The sequence below is a fragment of the Cetorhinus maximus genome, chromosome 10 (assembly GCF_964194155.1).
Source record: "Cetorhinus maximus chromosome 10, sCetMax3.hap1.1, whole genome shotgun sequence".
Lineage (NCBI taxonomy): Eukaryota > Metazoa > Chordata > Chondrichthyes > Lamniformes > Cetorhinidae > Cetorhinus > Cetorhinus maximus.
In genome coordinates this window covers 12,789,303-12,810,174 of record NC_135888.1, presented here as the reverse complement: position 1 = coordinate 12,810,174, position 20,872 = coordinate 12,789,303, and the positions used below count along the sequence as shown (strand labels likewise).

Sequence of the window (20,872 nt, the reverse complement as noted above, 5' to 3'; positions counted from 1 at the left end):
GTTAATTATAGTGGGTGCAACAGTGAGTACCAGCTCTGTTTTTACAATAATAGCGTGTAAAAATTAGATGGCATAGTGCCCGTTTTCTGACACTTAACAGTTTAGTGCGCAGGAAGCCAGGTTTTGAGCCAGAAGCACATTATATTCATATAGGCAAAAAAAAGTTGATCATGGTCCAATCTTGTAATAGGTGCTAGATCCTTTGCTGTAAGGGGCCTAATGCCTGTTTGAGGTCCCCATGCCATATTGGTTGCTCCGAGACAGGCAGCATCAGCTGCATTTAGGAACCTAGATCTATATGCAGCCTAACTGGTGCTCCTTAAAGGGATCACTGCAAGCTGCCACCAGAAAGGTAACATTTTAAAATATACTTACCTGTATGTGGAGCAGGAGTGATGTGTATGAATTTTATTAGCATTGGTTCTCTTGCACTTCTAACTCAATGGCTGGGATTTTCCGTGCTCAGCAGCGTTGGCCGTGTTCGGTGACGTGAGCAGACAATATGGCGCGATCGATTTCACGACGGCCTGAAACCAGTTTGCAATCGTCCACGTTTCCTGTCATCAGACATTGGGAACCACATCGTTATACATCTGCATATCATTATTAGGCCAGCCCACCGGAATCGTCCCCTCCCTGTTGGATAATCCACCCACATTGATGGGAAAACATGCCGACATGTTTCACAACAACACATAAGCGACGTGCACCTGGTGGGCTGCACTTCACTCGGGACTTCAAGGTTTGTTTGCCTGCCTTGCTTCGGGCAGCACTCGCAGTCATCAGCGCCAGACTTCACAGACAGCACCACATCACTTTTATGGGGGCTCACAGCAGGTCTCTTATCTACCAGATCAGCCATATTTGGGTGGCTTTTCAGTGGCTGCTAGGGCTTGCTTGGCGAATGGGGAGAAGTGGCCTTCAGGCAAGGGAAGAAGCTGTAGGATGAGGGTTGTACTGGGGAAGAAGGATAACCCAGGGTGTGTGTGGGGCACATGTTGATGTGTGCAAGTGGCCTGAAGATGGTGAGGGCTGAGGAGGCAGTCTCCAGAGGAGATGAGGCCAGATGGACATGTGAGGGTTTGTGTGTGAGAATGGGTGGTGTCCCTTGAGCTGGTAGTGAGTGAGATGCCAGTGAATGTGTGATGGGCTTGAGTGTGTGAATTTAGAGTGATGAGATAGTTGCCATACCCTGGCTGCCCATATGGGATTATTCATCCTCTATCTGCATTGGATGGCCAATCTCTTCTGTGCAGCATTGGCACTGATCACCACTGCCACCGCCTCCCAAGCCTGGTTGGTCACGCTGCTGCCCATCCTGCGGTCAGAGCAGGGGTAGAGGACATTGCGGCGGGCCTCCATGGCATTGTAATGACACGTCACTAAACCTGGGGGTTGCAGTCTTTTTGCCTTTCATGGACATCTTACCTGTGGAAGTCCTGGGCTGGGATCACTGAGATGTGTGCGTGCATCTGGACTTTAAATATGGCGCCTGGCGTGATGAAGTGGCAAGGTGATGGTGTGGCGGCGAATGAGAGCCTGCCCCGCCCATCAAAACGACGTGTTTCTCTAACTAACGCGGCAGGTTTGAGACGAAACAGTGTGAAAACCTGCCATTGCAGTTGGCGGGTAAAACATAATTTTACCCACCCGCTACCACACGTAGTGCAAATCTGGGATGATACCGCCCAGTGTGTATTGCTCATGCTCCTGTTAGACAGTCCCCCTCCTACAGGTATTGTCCTTAAAACACATAGGGTTATCAACCTTACTGAAAAGTCCCCACCGATTATGATCTTTCCATACCTCTCAGGTCTGTGTCTTTGCCTTTGGTCCCATCTGGTATGTGGTGATGGGTGCAGCCTGTCTGATTCAACCCTCATCGTTGGATCCTCAGTTGACTCACTCTCAAAATCCAGTGCAAGTTCATATGCTTCATTGGCCTGCAGTGAGCTCTTTACAGAATCTAGTACTCACTTGCTCTCAGTATACTTCACAAAGTCCCTGTAGTCTTTTCCCTTTCCTTGAGCATTTTGATGAACAACCAACTTTTGCTTCTTGCCTCCAGTCTTTTATATCTGGTTTTCATTTGTGTAAAGCATCACACAAAACATGTACATCATTGGGATGATCTGCATTTTTGACCAAAAAATAAATTCCCCCTTTAAGGTAGAGAAATATAGAGTTTTTCACCAACAGGGCTGTAAGCTTTTACTTATCTTCCATTTATCTTGCCTGCTTTTCTTAACAATCTCTGTTCCCCTACCAGTTTGATCGATGCTCTCCCTTTTTCTTTCTTTACTGCTTTTTCCATCCAACTTTTCTGCTATCTTCTAGGCTTTTTCCCCAATACTTTAACATTATTTTTTTGTCAGATGCTTTTAATTTTACTGATTCCTTTTCAAATTATCTTGAATTCCTGCCTCATGCCACTCACTGAGAGTTGCAGAGAGAGGAATATGACAAAGATAAAGCATTTTTGCCTATTATGCACTGTGGTCTTAGTGTCCTGTCACAATACATTTGGGGCAAAATATTGAGTTCTCCCAGAAAATGGCTGAGACTTTCTGGTGTACACTGACCTCAGAATAAGTGCTAAGGCTGAAACTGAATTTGTTTTGGCCTCATTTTCTGTCTGTAATGGAAGGAAAATAATTTCATGTGCAACAGATCAGACTGCAGACTGCAGTGCAAACATAGAAAACTATCTGTGGACAGAATCATCCCAGATTTGCACTAAGCATGGTAGAGGGTGTGAATAAAGACATTCTAACTGCCGATCACAATGGCAGGTTTTCGCGCCGTATCATCCCCTTCCCACTTCATTAATTATGGAGCCACAGGAAACATGCCATCTTGCTGGCGGGCAGCCTCCGATTTGTCCGCCACACCGTTACCTCGTCACTTCCTCATGCCGCGAGCCATACCTAAACTGTAGCCGCACACACAATTCTCAATGTTTGCAGCCCTGGACTGCCCCAGTGAAGACATGGCCATAAAAGCCAAGAAGAGTGCAGCCCCCTGATTCAATGACGCATCCCTGGGGCGCCTTCTAGATGCCATGGAGGCATGCTGTGATGTCCTCTACTCCCACTCTGGCTGCAGGAGGCCCATCAATCTCACGACACTGGCTTGGAAGCCAGTGGCAGAGGTGGTCAGTGCCAACACTGCACACAAGAGGTCGGCCATCCAGTGCAGAAAACGGATGAATGATCTCATCCAGGCCACCAGGGTAAGACAACCATCTCATCACTCTGAACTCACAGACTCACAAGCCCATCACCCATTCACTCCCAGCTCAAGGGGCATCACTCTCTCACACACACCCTCACATCTGGCTTTGCCTCCTCTGGAGACTGCCTCCTCAGCCCTCACCATCTTGAGGCCATTTGCACAGATCAACATGTGCCCCCACACACACCCTAGCATGCCCTCCTCCCTTAGAAGAGCCCTCGCCCTACGGCCTCTTTCCTTGCCTGAGGACACTTCTCCCCCTTCCCCAAGCAAGCCCTAGCCCCGCAGCCATTGAAACGCCACCCCACCTTACGGCTGGTATGGTAGGTAGACCCCCCTAAAAGTGATGTGATTGCGATGCCTGGCGCTGATGACCGTGAGTGCTGCCCGAAGCAAGGTAGACAAACAAACCTCGAAGTCCCGAGCAAAGTGCAGCTCACCAGGTGCACGTCGCTTATGTGACACACCGACGTGCCTGGATGATCCAGCGTGGGGAGGTGATCCCAGTGAGATGCTAAAGTATTAAAATTAGGTTCCCAACATATGGCGGTGGGAAATATCACCTGCCATTGATGGGTGGAGCGGATGAGTGCAAACTGGTTTCACTACAGCGTAAAACTGATTTTTGGCCTTCTCACAATATTATCCACTCACGCCCACCATGATGCCTGCCACCAACGGTACAGGACGATTCTGCCATGTTACTGCGCAGGTATCAAGGAAGGGCAAAGCCATTCCATGAAAATACATGCAACCTGTGTGTCTTTTTCATATATCTGTTCGAATGGCAGCTCTTCTTGAGTTTGAAGCACAAATTTAATTTGACCTATATGAATTTTACCACTTTAGCCATCTCAAGCCATGATAGAGTGATAGGTAGACCAGAGAGAATCCTTAGATAGTCAGCCACGTAAAGTTAATGTTCAAAGACTGGAGCCAAATCCAATACATGTTACAGTTTAGTACAACAGACATGGCTCTTTATTTAACTTACAATGTTCCAGGTAGAAGAATTATACATTTAACTATTGTAAATCTAGTGTGTAATTGCTTTTATTCAATTATCCATTCACTATTTAATAAATATGTTTGTCAGTTTACAACCTAACCCATGATCTGGTACTGTATAGTGTTCATTCCACCATCCCCAAAATTGCAGAAGATTACATGAGGGAACATGATATAAAGTAATAAAGCCAATTACAGTAACCGAGGTTTTCTGTTCAATCTTTAGAATCACTAAGATTCACTTTGATATTGAACAACAGCAAAATAATGACATGCAATTATACAGCACTTTAATGTAGCAAAATATCCTAAGGTGCTTAGCAAGAGAATATCAAAACGAACATTTTTGACACCGAGCAACAGAAGGAGCTATCAGGACAGATGACAAAAAACTTGATCAAAGATAAGTTGAGCAGATAAAGGCACACTCTGGACTGTAAGGAATGAGGGCTCACTCGCGGGAATGATGTGAGATACTTAACCTGTGTACATTATCTAAGGTTTAAGCTAAAAAACATTTAAGGAGCTTTCTCACGTGAAGTGTGTTTTTTTTTTGATAGGTAGAGCAGAGAGAATCCATAGATAGTTTTCTACCATAAATGTTCACAGTAAATAACAAGAAACTTGATTAAATAAAAACAAAGCAAATATTTTAACATTGAAACTCATCAAAGTATACAACAGCAATTCAAAAAGAATGCCAAATTTTGTCTTTATTCCACAGATAATTTTTCATTTGTTTTCTTATAACATTCTTCATTTTTTAAAATTCATTCATGGGATGTGAGCTTTGCTGGCTGGGCCAGCATTTATTGCCCATCCCTAGTTGCCCTTGAGAAGGTGGTGGTGAGCTGCCTTCATGAACCACTGCAGTCCATGTAGTGTAGGTACACCCACAGTGCTGTTAGGAAGGGAATACCAGGATTGTGGCCCAGTGGCAGTGAAGGAATGGCGATATATTTCCAGGTCAGGTGGCGGTGTTCCCATGTGCCTGTTGCCCTTGGCTTTCTAGATGGTAGTGGTCGTGTGTTTGGAAGGTGCTGTCAAAGGAGCCTTGGTGAATTCCTGCGGTGCATCTTGTAGATGGTACACACTGCTGCTACTGTGCATCGGTGGTGGAGGCAGTGAATGTTTGTGATTATGGTGCTAATCAAGTGGGCTGCTTTGTCCTGGATGATGTCATGCTTCTTGAGTGCTGTGGGAGCTGCGCTCATCCATGCAACTGGAGAGTATTCCATCACACTCCTGACTTGTGCCTTGAAGATGGCAGATAAGCTTTGGGGAGTTAGGAGGTGAGTTACTCGTCACACTATTCCTAGCCTCTGACCTGCTCTTGTAACCACAGTATTTATTTGGCTACTCCAGTTCAGTTTCTGGTCAATGTTAACCCCCCAGGATGTTGATAGTGGGGGATTTAGTGATGGTAATGCCATTGAACATCATGGGGCAATGGTTGGATTCTCTCTTGTTGGAGATGGTCATTGCCTGACACTTGTGTGGCACGAATGTTACTTGCCACTTGTCAGCGCAAGCCTGGATATTGTCCAGGCCTTGCTGCATTTGGACATGGACTGCTTCAGTATCTGATGAGTCGTGAATGGTGCTGAACATTGTGAAATCATCAGCAAACATCCCCTCTTCTGATCTTATGATGGAAGGAAGGTCATTGATGAAGCAGCTGAAGATGGTTGGGCCTAGAACACTACCCTGAGGAGCTCCTGCAGTGATGTCCTAGAGCTGAGATAACTGACCTCCTACAACCACAACTACCTTCCTTTGTGCTAGGCATGACTCCAACTAGCAGAGAGTTTTCCCCCTGATTCCCATTGACTCCAGTTTTGCTAGGGCTCCTTGATGTCACATTTGGTCAAATGCAGACTTGATGTCAAGGGCAGTCACTCTCACCTCACTTCAGGAGTTCAGCACTTTTGCCCATGTTTGAACCAAGGCTGTAATGAGGTCAGGCACTAAGTGGCCCTGGTGGAACCCAAATTGGGCATCGGTGAGCAGGTTATTGCTAAGCAAGTAGCGCTTGATAGCACTGTTGATGACCCCTTCCATAACTTTACTGATGATTGAGGATAGACCTATTGGGGCAGTAATTGGCCAGGTTGGATTTGTTCTGCTTTTTGAGGACAGGACATACTTGGGCAATTTTCCACATAGCCGGATTGATGCCAGTGTTGTAGGTGTACTGGAACAGCTTGGCTAAGGGTGCGGCAAGTTCTGGAGCACATGTCTTCAGTACTATTGCCGGAGTATTGTCAGGGCCCATAGCCTTTGCAGTATCCAGTGCTTTCAGCCGTTTCTTGATATCGCGTGGAGTGAATCGAATTGGCTGAAAACTGGCATCTGTGATGTTGGAGACTTCCGGAGGAGACCGAGTTGGATCATCCACTTGGCACTTCTGGCTGAAGGTTGTAGCAAATGCTTCAGCCTTATCTTTTGCACTGATGTGCTGGGCTCTCCCATCATTGAAGATGGGGATATTTATGGAGCCCCCTCCTCCATTGAGTTGTTTAATTGTCCACCACCATTCACGACTGGATGTGGCGGGACTGCAGAGCCTAGATCTGATCCATTAGTTGTGGGATTGCTTAGCTCTATCTATCACTTGCTGCTTATGCTGTTTTACATGCAAGTAGTCCTGTGTTGTAGCTTCACCAGGTCCTGGCATGCCCTCCTGCACTCTTCATTGAACCAGGGTTGATCTCCTGGCTTGATGGTAATGATAGAGTGGGGGATATGCCAGGCCATGAAGTTACTAATTGTGTTCGAGTACAATTCTGCTGCTGCTGATGGTCCACACCGCCTCATCGATGCCCAGTCTTGAGTTGCTAGATCTGTTCAGAATCTATCCCATTTAGCACGATGGTAGTGCCACACAGCACGATGGAGGGTATCCTCAATGTGAGGATTTAACCTTCCTGTGTCCACACATAAAAGCTTCAGTTCCACCAATGGGAAGCAGACTAAAAAAAATCAACAAAAATCCAGATTTTAGATGATTATGTCATAAACTAGATTTTTAGATCACGGGAGTTGTCTTTGTATGATTTCCAACTATTAGTAATACAATAGATTTGCAATTCAAATTTTACATGTGGCACGTATTGACATAAATTTTCTGTCCTCATTATGTCTAGCTCAGGTACTCAGGCACTGTTAAAAACTTTGCCTGATTCACTAACGACTTGGGAAGTCCAAGGAATTGGAATTTCTGAGACTGGTAAGTAAATAGCCAAATAGCCAAACAACTTTAGGACTTGCCAATATTAAGCATCAGATTCAATCCTTCTTACTTTTCATATTTTATGCAGGTATATGTGTTGCTGACCCAATAAAAGTGACAGTTTACCAAGATGTGATTCTAAAAGCAAAACTACCTTATTCTGTCGTGCGAGGTGAACAAGTGCAACTAAGAGCTTCTGTATATAATTATCGGAAGGACAAAATAGGGGTATATCTGAAAAATTTTTTTGTCAGAAATATGCATTACAATATCATGTTGGCAGCTATCTGGTATTGCTTTGAACAAGGCTTATTCATTGCTGCATTTTGATTATATGAATATCAGAACATGCTCAGAAACCTCTGATAAATATGAACATTTAACCAACAGGAGATGGATTTGGTACACATACACATACACACACTAAGACTCCAAATAAAAGTTAACAAAACGTACAAATCAGTCTTCATCTCCGTGCTCACTTCTTTAGACAGGAGTCCACCCCCCACTCAACGGATCCTTTCACCCACCTCCAGTATTCTCCCTCCACCTGGACCCCTCTCTCTGGCCTCTAAAGCACCTCCTTTAGCCCTTACCACCATCATTAACACTCCGTTTGTCTTTTTGTCCATGACACCTTTGTCAATCTTTCCTTAGCCCCCACCTATCGTTGGCCCTCTACCCAGCTTCAACTGCTCCACCCACTTTAAACAGTATAAATTTCATCACATTCCTACTTCTCTTTAGCTCTGAAGAAACATTAACTCTGTTTCTCTCTCCACAGATGCTGTCAGACCTTCTGAGTTTTTCCAAGATTTTCCGTATTTATTTATTGTTATTATAATACAAATCAGTTCTTGGCTTGTCCGTGAGGTATGGATGGTGGTACATTGCAACTATTAAGTTGGATGATTTCAGTAGCGCTGACTTTGGCAGATTCACAGTCTGTTGGAGACAGTTGCTGGCTTGTTCCCAGAGGGAGAAGTGGCCTGATTGTCTCTGCAAGGGTAACTAAAGAGGCAAAAACAAAAGCTAAAAGCTACTGCGGATGCTGGAAATCCAAAACAAAAACAGAATTACCTGGAAAAACTCAGCAGGTCTGGCAGCATCGGTGGAGAAGAAATCAGTTAAGGTTTCGAGTCTTCACAACCCTTCGGCAGAACTGAAGCATAGTTAGGAGAAAGGAGAAATATAAGCTGGTTTAAGGTGGGGGGGCGGGGGGAGAGAGAAGTTGAGGGTGTGGTGATTGTGGAGATAAGCAAGCAGTGATAGGAGCAGATAATCAAAAGATGTCACAGACAAAAGGATCAAAGAGGTGTTGAAGGTGGTGATATTTGTCGGGTTTTAGTAAACAGCTTGTCAAACACCAGGAGAGAAATGGAAAGCAATGAAGGTGAGCAGGGCAGAAGAGACAGGCGGAAATCCTGTCGGAGAACAGAACCGTACTTCTTCAGAGAGGGCATTTCCTGAAGAGAGGTGGCAGTCAATTAAACACAGAGATAAAAACAAAAGCTAAAAGCTACTGCGGATGCTGGAAATCCAAAACAAAAACAGAATTACCTGGAAAAACTCAGCAGGTCTGGCAGCATCGGTGGAGAAGAAATCAGTTAAGGTTTCGAGTCTTCACGACCCTTCGGCAGAACTGAAGCATAGTTAGGAGAAAGGAGAAATATAAGCTGGTTTAAGGTGGGGGGGCGGGGGGAGAGAGAAGTTGAGGGTGTGGTGATTGTGGAGATAAGCAAGCAGTGATAGGAGCAGATAATCAAAAGATGTCACAGACAAAAGGATCAAAGAGGTGTTGAAGGTGGTGATATAAAGAGGCTGTCCTGTTTTCTTCCTGTTTGCTGTCTGTCTCTGCTAAAACACAATTGCCTCCAGCAAGAGAGAGGGAGATTGCATGCCTGTCTTTGCAGGAGTGACTGACTGGTGTTGCTTCTTGCTTTTGTCACTATAATCCACTGGTCTTCAGCCAGTTTTAACCCATTTTCTCTGTGTATTCCTGAAAGAGAGAAATAGGCATGTCTTGCAACCACAGTCCATTTTGCTTTCATCTCAGAACTTTTTTTACACCTTCTGAGGCATAAATCAACAGGAGATGGGTTTTTGAATTTTCTGATGAGATGTAGGGAACAGTCCATTGTCTCTACAAACATGGGAGATTAAAGAACAAAAACAAAAATACGTGGAAAAACCCAGCAGTTCTGACATCATCTGCGGAGAGGGATACAGTTGACGTTTCGAGTCCGTATGACCCTTCATTCAGTTCTGATGAAGGGTCATATGGACTCAAAACTTCAACTGTATCCCTCTCCGCAGATACTGTCAGACCTGCTGAGTTTTTCCACGTACTTTTGTTTTTGTTCTAGATTTCCAGCATCCACAGTATTTTGCTTTTATGGGAGATTAAAGCCTAGCCTTTAGCATTTTCCATACCTTTCTTTCAAGTGTCTCTGTTTGAAGTGGGCTTTGACACCTCTTTAGGTGTGAAATTCCACGTTCTCAGGACAGGTCTATCAGTATAATCCACATAGGAATTTTTCCAGAAAATGGTCACTTTACAGTATCAGCCATCTTTTGATCGGTGCCTTTACTTGTATTTCTTAAAAAAACACGTCTTCCTTAAAAAATTCTGTATGCTTGTAGGTAGTTGGTGAAGCTGTAGCTTATATTTTGTGACATATGTTCCCAGGACATTTCAGTGTGCTTTATAACCAATTCATTCAGTCAATGAAATGGATAAATATAAAGTTGGAAATGCTCTGGCATTTATTTAGTTTCTTTCTTTCCTTTGCCTTGGTTTACTTGTTCAATCTGGTGTTTGATTCTTCAGCCTTTCATGCCAGTCAGAAAGTGATATTATGGTCACAACTTTACTGTTAAGATTTCTCTTCTGATCAAAAGAACTAAAGATGCTACCTGAAAGAGAAGGTATTATGCCAAGAGGATCTGTAAATCTGTATATCTGAGGTCCCTTAAAGAAACTATTGTCCCTCTGATTTTCCTTGTTGAATTATACCCCTAGTATACAGGATAATCTTTCATCTAAAAATGATATCCTGCTAAAGGCGAATCATCTATTTTTATTCTAAGGTTACTATAATGCTAATATAATGCTATAAAGATTCTGAGGGGAGTTGACAGAGTAGATGCTGAGAGAATGTTTTCTTGTGGGGGAACCTAGAACTAAGGGGCACGGTTTCACAATAAGGGGTCTCCCATTTAAGATGGATATGAGGAGGAATTTCTTCTCTCAGAGGGTCATTAATCTTTGGATCCTGTACCCCAGAGGGCATTGGTGGCTGGGTTACTGAATGTATTCAAGGCTAAATTAGAGAGATTTTTGATTTACAAGGGAGTCAAGGATTATGGGGTCAGGCAGGAAAGTGGAATTAAAGCCACATTCAGATCAGCCATGATCTTATTGAATGGTAGAGCAGGCAAAAGGGGACAAATGACCTGCTCCTGTTCCTAGTTCTTATGATCTTATGTTCTATTTGTCCTCAGGGCATCCCGAAGTGCTTTACAAATATTTTATTAGTTTGAATTAAATCATTGTTATTATATAACTAAACACGGCAGGCAATTTGTAAACAGCAAGTTCTGAATCAACAAACAAGATAAACAATTAATTCATGTTGATGATGTTGGTTGGGGAAAGAATGTTGGCCAAGAGATATGCTTTTGAGTAATACTGTGAGATCTTTCATATTGCCTTTAACAGGCAGATGGAGTCTCAGTTTAATGTGTCATCTGTACACCCCTGATAAACAGGACTCCTCCAATTTTACACTGAAGTGCGGTCCAGCTACTTTGTGGTTAATCCTGTAGTGGAAGCTGAGTGATATTAACTGAGCTAAGCTGCCACTACTTAAGTGCATAAATTGTAAAAGAAAGCACTGTTCAGCCCTAATAATTAATTGTGCATTGTTTGTTTAAAGGTTTGTGTACAAATAAGTACAGAAGACGGAACATGTTTGTTCAAAGGCTCTCAAACAAGCATTGAAGGAAGACAGCATACTGCTTGCCAAAGAAAAACCTTGGAAAGTTTCTCAGCACTTCCATTTACATTCACTATACTTCCTCTGAAAATAGGTGTCCACAGCATAAATTTCACACTTAAAACTCAACATTCAGCAAATGAAATTACTGTCCACAAATTGTTTGTAGTGGTATGTTGCAATTCTTCAGTTTATTATCTTTCCTATTTTGTAAGCAATTGTAAGTTTAAAAAAAGAATAAACTGGAGCATATTAGAAGCATAATACAAAATTAAAATATAAATCCCGTTTAATGATATGAATGTCACAAACGTAAAATAGAAACTGATAGTGTTAATTTTGTCCTAGTAAATTTAGTGATACTTTTGATGATTTATTGAATTTATCCAGGGGTCATTGAACCATACAGATCAGGAAGGTCCCAGCTCAGTTTGAGCTGGTTTAGCTGACCTTGGTTGGGGTTTCTGATCATTTTGCAGTAACCACTACTGGAATTATGCATATGGTGCCCCTGAAGTTTAATTGGTTCGACTCATTGTCAGGCTTAACATCTTACAACAACTTGCATTACATAGCACCTTTAGAATAGAAAAAAGTTTCAAGGTCTTCGAGGTGCGATTAAAGGAAAGAATGGGAAAATGGCTGAGAGCACTTCTTTAAAGGATAAATTTTTAAAATAATTTTTTTTTGCAACAAAGGGATTATATATAAATAAAAGTTATTCTTATTTTGAAGTTGAGGCGTAGATCTAGCAAAGTGGAGGAAGGAGTTCTAGAGTGAAGAGACAAAATGATAAATGCCATTGATGTTTAAATCATGGAGAGGGGAAATTGTGCAGTGGAGGGGTGTTAGCAGAATGGAGGTCATGGACAGGAACTTAAGATTGAGTCAGGTTGCAGTGGTCAGGAGTAGCAAAGTAATGGAGAGAATTCAAAAATACGTGGCTGGATTCAGTGGAGTCCCCTCAGGAGCAGGCATGGTGGTGGGGTGGGCCAGGGAATCAGGTGGGAGTACCTGCATCAGATTCCCAATATTGGGAAAACTGTTCTCAATCAAGTTGGGGGTGGAAGGGCTCAATGCAGAATCCCACCTCCCAGCAGTGGGAAGGCAATTAGGCTCATTAATGAGCCACTTAAAGCTAATTATCCCTGAGCCCACCAGAATTTAGTGGTGCCTCTGTGATTCTCCCCAACTCACATGGGTTTCCCATGCCTTACAAAGGCCGCGCAGCAAACCCTGTTTGGGGGGGGGGTCAGGGTGGGGGGGCATCTCTTGTTGACAGGCACTCTGTGCCTTATCGAGTGACCTGGCATTTGGAATGGGGGTCTGCTGAAAGCCAGGCCCCTGCTCTTTCCTCTGACCATACTCATCAGTGAACCCCTTCCCACAACCCACCTCATGCCCTCACTCACCTGTGCTCTGGGATCCAGTGTCGATCCTGGGGTGGTGCTACCTGCAGTGGAGACTTGTCAGCCTCTGATTGGCTGGCAACTCTCGGGAGCAGGATTTCTGCCCTCCAGGGGCCTTAATCATGAGGGAGGCCCAACGCTAGCCAGTTAAGCGCCTGACAGTTACTTAATTGCATCGGGCCTCTGCCGGTTCCTGCTGGTTCCCCAACCAATGTGGAGGGACCCAGGTCACTGGAACAAAATCCAACCCACTGCCTTGGATTCAATTTGCTGAGAGATAGAGGGCAGAATTTTCCATGCCCACTGCGGTTGGGCATGTTTGCCAGCGTGAACGGAAAAAATGGCGAGAGGGCCAAAAATTGGTTTCACAACATCATGAAACCAGGTTGCAATTGTTCGCCAGGCCTGCTGAGTTTTTCCAGCATTTTCTGTTTTTGTTTCAGATTTCCAGCATCTGCAGTATTTTATTTTTATCTCAGACATTCTTGGGAGTTTATTTACAATAGTGAACATTATGTACAATTGATTAACACCCTTGCCCAGGCTATGCAACTACATCTTCTTAAACTTCCTAAACCTGCTGCTACATCTTGGTGCTCCCCCGACATCCACAGCGGAGGTGGAGGCAGGCTGCTAACTGCTACGCCCTGTCTGTGATGACCTGGAGGGCTGAGACCAGGAGGGCCCCGGCCTGCTTTCAAGGTCCTGCCATGTGGCAGTGGTACCCTCCTCAGCCTGTGGAGCTGGAGCTGCTGAGGTCACAGGAAGAGGGGATTCGGATGGGCCAGACACTCCCAGGGCCACCTGGGTGGTTGGCCCAGGGGTGTGCACCTGCTGATCCTCCTCCCCTATGGGTGCCCGAGGAACCCTGACAGATTCCTTGAGGAGAAGGGATAGCTGGAGTGAGATCGAGCTGCCCCGCACCCCACTTGCGTACACACTGTTGGAGGCCAACTTCAGCGTTAGGGATGGAGTTCAGCCCGCACAGCAGTGCAGGACCGATGTCCTGGACTAAGGTCTCCATGGCGGCCGCCAACCTACCAGTGTTGACCTCGATGCATTGGTATGCTGGCGATATCACCTCGGCCTGAATGTGGATGAACTCCTCCATCAAGCCTTGCAACCTGAGGAATGCAGCGGACATCCCTTCCTGATGTTCCTGAGCTTGCCTTTGCAGCTCCAGCAACTGAGACATGACTGAGTCCAGAGGCTCGTTATCTGACTTGGACTCAGCAGATTTCTTGTCTCCAGCAGACCTCCGAGTGCCAGAGACCTAAGAGGTCCCTGCCGCCACCTGCTGTGGATCAGACATTGTGATGTGCTCACCAGATTGTGATCCCGAGGCTATTCTACAGCTAGATCCCACCGAGGTGTGTGTCTCTGCGCTGGTGGAGGGTGTGGATGAGCATTGTGACGCATCTTCAATGAAGGTGCCTTCAGATTCCTCTTCAGAGGTTTCTTCAGGGCTTGATTGGAGGTCATGGACTCTGTCAGCTGTTTCCCCAGATGTACTTGTGAAAGCAAGGGGAGATAATTAGTGCATGGCAGGGGCTGCAGAACAGGACAAATTGCTCACAGCATGGTTGTCTGATGGATGTTGCATTGCTGGATCCTCACTTGGTTGGGCCCTGCTGACCTCACTGTCAGCACAGGAACAGTCCAGATCCTTGCCGACCAGCGGGGCGACCCCACTAGATGGCTCTGTTTTCAAAGCCCATGAGCACCTTGATTTCAGGCATTCCTCCACCAGTCTGCAACCTCTCCCTTTTGTTGTGTGCCAGCTTGTCCTGCATGAATACAGATGGAGAGAGTGCAAGAAGATGCCTACAAGGCGAGATGAAAAGTATGCCTGGCATGTGTGAGTGGTAAGTGGTCCAATGGACGGGATGAGGACAGTGAAGGTGTCTGTGAGAGTGTGAATGGTGATGTGCCTTGAACTGGCAGTGAGTGAGATCCCTGTGGATGTGTGATGGATTTGTGAGTGTGTGAGTTGAGAGTGATGAGAAGAGTGACTTACCCTGGTGGAAAAGAGGAGATCATTCATCCTTTTTCGGGACTGGATGCCTGTCCTCTTTTGTAGAGTGTTGGCGTTGACAACCACTGCCACTGCCTCCCATGCTGGATTAGTGATGTTGCTGCCCCTCCTCTGCCTCCATTGCGTCCAAAAGTCGCTCAAGCAATGTGTCATTAAACCAGTGGGCTTTCAGGGCCATGTCTTCTTTACAGCAATCCTGGGCTGGAAGCACTGAGAGGTGTTTGCACGGCTACAGTTTAAATATGGTGCCCGGCATGATGAAGCGGCAAGGTGATGGCATGGTGGGCGAATGAGAGCCTGCCTGCCATCGAAACGGTGTGCTTCCTGGGAATGCATGATTAATGAGGCGGGATTGGGACGATACGACGCTACCGCACTCAGGGCAAATCTGGGTCAATTCCACCCAGAGTGTCATTGGAGATTCGCAACGATTTAGTAATAAGTAAGCAGGATTTCCTGCAGGATAGAATCCAGGTGACAGAATTTCAAATGAGTTGGAGATTATGTAAGGTGTAGATAGTAAAGAGGACATTGGAAAGTTCTGGAATTTGCAAAAGCATGGTGATAGTTTCACTAGCAGTGAGGGTAAGGAAGAGGGAGAGATAAAGGCAGACAATTTAGAGGCAGAGTTGATGAAAAGCACCTGAATCATAGTCCTTTGGGTGAAGTATAGTTGGCAGGGAGGCAAATTGTGGTGCCCCACTAAATCAACAATCTCAGTACAGGCTGGAAATTGAAACTAGGATCTTCAGTTCAGTGCTACACTAAGCAGTACAATTAACCACATGACTAATAGAGGTGTAATGTTTCTGTTTTTTTAAACATTTCATAATGTCCAAGGCCACTTGTGATTTGCAAAGAAGATGAATTTGCAACTCATTTTCAAGAGGTTATTTAGTCAGTGGCTGCGAATTGACAAAAGACTCATGATCTTTTCTGATTAGCAACAGAGAAGTGTTAAGCATCCATTTTCAAATTTTGTGCAACCCCTTTCTTTGCTATCAGTCCTTTAATGCAGCTAGTAACCTGTCATAAGGGATTATGTCTATTCATGGGTGTATTGCCTCTGTGGCCAACACTTTCCCCCCGTCGGGGGGGATGTCCGGGAGTGGGTGCAGGCAGGCGGTTCCCAAGTGGCCGCCATTTTACGTGGGCGGACCAATTAAGGCCCCCCAGCATGATGTGTGCCAGGAAGCGCTATGAGCAGAGAGTGCACCCTTTCATGCGTGCGCGCGGAAGAGCACACAGATCCCCCTGAGGCAAAGTGCTGCCTCAGGGAGATCGGCTCAGATTTGAAACTTTAAATAAAGATGAGAAAAATTTCGCCGCCATGTCACCTCATGTGACACTGTGACCTGAGTTGTGACATGTCCATAACTTTTAATTTGAAATATTCTGAGATTTTTTAATCACTCATGAAATCTCATCCTGCCTGTGGATGAGGTTTCATGCTTTTTCAGGAGCCCGCCAGTCACTCCCCAGAGTGACGTCGGAACACACGCCCAACGTCACCCCACGTCGGCGAGCGGGTCCTGCCCCTGCTCGCCGAACAGAAGATTCTGCCCTATGAATTCCCTTAATTGTCTCCCAGGGGAACTTGCTGTTGGCACCCTGACATTTTGAAAAGTCAGATGACATAATAACGTTAATGTAAACATTGAGGGGCTACCAACTATGCTTAGAAATTCAAATCATATTCCAGTATGCTGTGGAATTCATGTAACATGAAACAGCATTAGAAAATTTTGATATTGACCACAGGAAAAAGCTCAACACCTTAATTTATATCTATTTTTATAGACACAGTAAACATATTGTACCTGTCCACACTTCCTGTCAACCAATCTCTTTATAGATTCCTATGTTGACTTTTGTAATGGAAACTGTCTATGTAAACTTGTTATTTGCACTCTCCCCCAAGTGGAGGCTCTACAGTGCTGTAAGTTGTAAGTAGCGTAATAAATTTATAAATGTTGACTTAGGGATTTATAATGGTAAAATAAAATTGACAAAATTTATGACTTCAGTATGAGGACAGAATTAAATCTGCATGTACTAATCCAATTATCTCCAAGTGTCTAACCCTGCTTCACCCTTAGACTCTCCTTGTCTCCTTATCTCTGTCACAGGAAATTGACTGCAATGTTTTAAGTATATGTAGACTAAGTTATTTCCTAATTAATCAATTTTTGATTATTGTTAATCTATGCTCATTGGTTCTTCAGCCTGAACTCCATCATGTCTCAAATTTTTGCACAGTGGCTGTTAGGATCCATCATCACAGTTACTTCTGACCAAAAAATGGATTTAAGATTAAACAAAATAATCTTCATTACTAAAATAATTCACCTCAGAGTTAAAATGATGTAAATCCCCTGAGATTCACTTGTGGTTTATAACATCATCTCAATCTCTCAGTAAGACACTGCTTCAGTCACTCTGTTATCTATTGCTCCTTTAGAAATTCAAACCGTTTTGTTCCACATTAAATAGTTCTGTGTATATTTTGACCTATAAACTAAGTGCTTTTTACATTTTCATTTTTCTTTTTCATTGTTAACTTCTGTTTTCATTTGCAGCCGGAAGGTATTAAGAAAGAGAAAAATTTCCCCTACATATTGGATCCAGCCAACGCCTTGGGTATGTTTTGCATTAAGTTTCCAAAGTAATATTTAATTGGAGGCTTTGTTTAGAGAACTGTCCTAACCAAAGTTTGATTTTTTAAAAATTTTCCTTTAGGCAACATGGTGAGAAGGATTGAAATTCGACTGAAAACACCATTGAATATTCTCCCAAATGTAAAACCGAAGAATGTGTTGACTGTGCAAGGTAGCATTACTGCTGTTTTATTAGTCATGGAATTGAAATATTAAAGAGCTTTGCTGTTAAAAAATGACATGTGTGCTGCTCTGATAAATCAATGAGTTTCGATCAGTCCCAGGCTTGATTGTTTTTCTGTGTTAATTATCACTGAAGTTAGCTGAGGGTGATATTGGCTGTACAGTTGACCTCAGAAGTCTAGGATAGGGAGAAGAAGATTGGTCAGGTTTCACACTGCTGATTTCTAAACAGCAATCCACAAGCAATGGATGTCAGATGAGGACAGAGTGTACAACCTCCTTCATTGAACTGAAAACAAATTATTGATCTGGCTGGGAGTTTGGTTTGGCGGTAGAATAGAGGGAGTACAGATGTATGCAAATTGGAAAGAAGTGACTAGTGGTGTCCCACAAAGATCAGTACTGGAGCCTCAACAATTCACTATTTAATAATAGCTTAAATAACATAATAGGGAGCCATATATTCATGTTTGCCGATGAAACAAAGATTGGTGGTATAGTAAGTAGTGTGCAATTGTAGCATAAGATTAAAAAGAGACATTGATAGATTCAGTGACCGAGCTAAATTGTGGCAGGTGGATTTCAACACAGTGTGAGGTCATTCATTTTGGAGCAAGAAAAGATAGCCTGAGTGTTATTTAAATAATGATAAGCTAGGAACAGTGGAGGTTCAAAGAGATTTAGTGGTCCAGAAGGACTAAATAGAAGGCTAAAATATAAAGGGAGGAAGTTTTGCTACAACCACATCAGGAGTGCTGTGTATGGTCCTGGGCACTGCATCTTAGAGAGGATGCACTGGCCTTAGAAGGAGAGCAGCACAGATTCACCAGAATATTTTCTTTTATTTGTTCTTGGGATGTGGGTGTTGCTGGCTAGGCCAGCATTTGTTGCTCATCCTGAATTGCCGTTGTTCAGAGGGCATTTAAGAGTCAACAACATTGCTGTGGGTCTGGAGTCACATGCAGGCCAGACCAGGTAAGGACAGCAGATTTCCTTCCCTAAAGGGCATTAGTGAACCAGATGGGATTTTACAACAATTGACAATGGTGTAATGGTCATCATTAGACTTTTAATTCTAGAATTTTATTGAATTCAAATTCCACCATCTGCTGTGGCAGGATTTGAGCGGAGGTCCCCAGGGCATTACCTGGGTCTCCGGATGACCAGTCCAGTGACAATACCACTACGCCGTTGCCTCCCCCTCCAAGGCTCCAAAGGTTAGATTATGAGGAGAAATTACATAAAATAGTTTTTTTTTATTTCTAGGAATATAGAAAGCTAAGGTGCAATTGATTGGGGGTTTTAGGATTTTGAAAATAATTGATAGGATGGATAGAGAAACTTTTTCTTCTGGTCAGGGAGTGTAGGGCAAGGAGACATAACCTTAAGATCTTAAGGAATTTAACATTAACATATTAAATGATGCAGTTAACTTTGACAATCGGTTAAGAACATAAGAAATAGTAGCAGGAGTAGGCCATTCAGCCCTTCGAGCCTGCTTGGCCATTTAGTAAGATTGTGGCTCATCCTTAACTTCAACTTCACTTTCATATCCCATAATTCCCTTAGAGTCTAAAGATCTATCTATCTCAACCTTGAATTTACTCAACAACTGAGTATTGATGGCACTAGGGTGTGGAATTTCAAAGATTCAGAACCCTTTGAGTGAAGAAATTTATCTTCATTTCATTATGAAATGGCTGTCCTCTTATCCTGGGACTATGCCTCCTAGTTCCAGTCTCTCCAGACAGGGGAAATGGCTTCAACCCTATCAAGCCCTCTCAGAATCTTATAGTTTTGTATGTGATCACCTCTCATTATTCTAAACTCCTAAGGGTGTAGGCCCATTCTATTCAATCTCATAGGTCAGCACCTTAGGAATGAATCTAGCCAGCCTCCACTGAACCAACTCCAAGCCAAGCACATTTCTCCCTAGGCACAGAGATTAAAATTGCACTCAACACTCCAGATCAGTGCCACCAAGCCCCTGCACAACTAGCAAAACCTCCCCCCTCCTGCACTTGAACACTCCAGCAACAAAGACCATAGGTTAAACCCACACACTCACCGGCTTCTGAGAAAACAGATTAGATTCAGTTGAATTGTCTGTCCGGTACTGTGTTTCGTGTATACCATATTGATTGGGTTCCTTGGAGTTGATTTGTGCGATAGTATCAAACAGATGATTTTCAATTGGCAGCTCATTTTACACCATACATAAAAGCTATCCCATCCGAAAATTCATCTTTAATAGTTTGGAGTGGCTTCAACTATTTGAGCCCTGTAGAGTAAAGGGTTAACCCTAATGCTAGCTACTGAGTATGTACGTAAGGAGCGATGTCACAGTGATGTCACTCACTGAGAGAAGATGAGTGAGACACGCCTCAGAGAGTAGCTCCAGCTATGTCTTGATATTCTGTAACCTTGTAAATAGTTAGTGATATAAATAAAGGTATTTTGAATGAAAGAGTATTGTCTCCAGTAAAATCACTTTTAGAGTAAGAAGCCAATGAATCCTGAGACAAACCCACAATAACAGAAGTCCAATGGGGGAGGGCAGGAATAGCAGTCAGGAGCCAACACTAGGATGACAAAAACAGGTTTGATTGGTGGCTTGACCGACCAAACCCGGGGTTAAGAGAACTGGAAATGATGTTTAAAGCTCAGGCCTTTGTCTTCCTATTTAGCTGGTATACAAGAACAATCTGCAGGAATTTAGCATGGAAACAAGTTACAGAGAATAAGATTGCTCTTTCTAAGCAGGGATAAAATGACATGGTTCATTATTTTCTATGTTACAGGACTGTTATCAAATAGATTACAATTAACTGAAAACTGACACTCTCTTCATTCATATGTTACATACAAAATAAGCAATTGGCCTTGTCTCACTAGACTGTTTATCAGTTTGCCTTCCAGAAGGTAGGAGAAATACATGTGAGGACACATATCAGATTACAATATCTGATACACAAAACAAGGGATTTCAATATTACAACCCCCAGATCATGCTATTATAGATCTAGATATCGGACAATTAAGGTAAATTCCTGATGTGGTCAATGGAAGGTTCATAGACAGGATTTCTCAGTGATTCTAAATCTAAGAGAATGTCT

The 20,872-nt window shown here is 43.7% G+C and overlaps 1 protein-coding gene across 1 annotated transcript in view; it reads left to right on the top strand.

Annotated features, from left to right (window-relative positions):
• c5 (complement component 5) overlaps positions 1–20,872 on the top strand; it is a 152,545-nt gene that overhangs the window by 82,948 nt on the left and 48,725 nt on the right. The window contains exons 19-23 of the mRNA XM_078549969.1: positions 7,389–7,471; positions 7,563–7,702; positions 11,413–11,643; positions 17,496–17,556; positions 17,656–17,745. Coding sequence (XP_078406095.1) covers positions 7,389–7,471; positions 7,563–7,702; positions 11,413–11,643; positions 17,496–17,556; positions 17,656–17,745 — 605 coding nt within the window. The remainder of the gene's footprint in view (positions 1–7,388; positions 7,472–7,562; positions 7,703–11,412; positions 11,644–17,495; positions 17,557–17,655; positions 17,746–20,872) is intronic.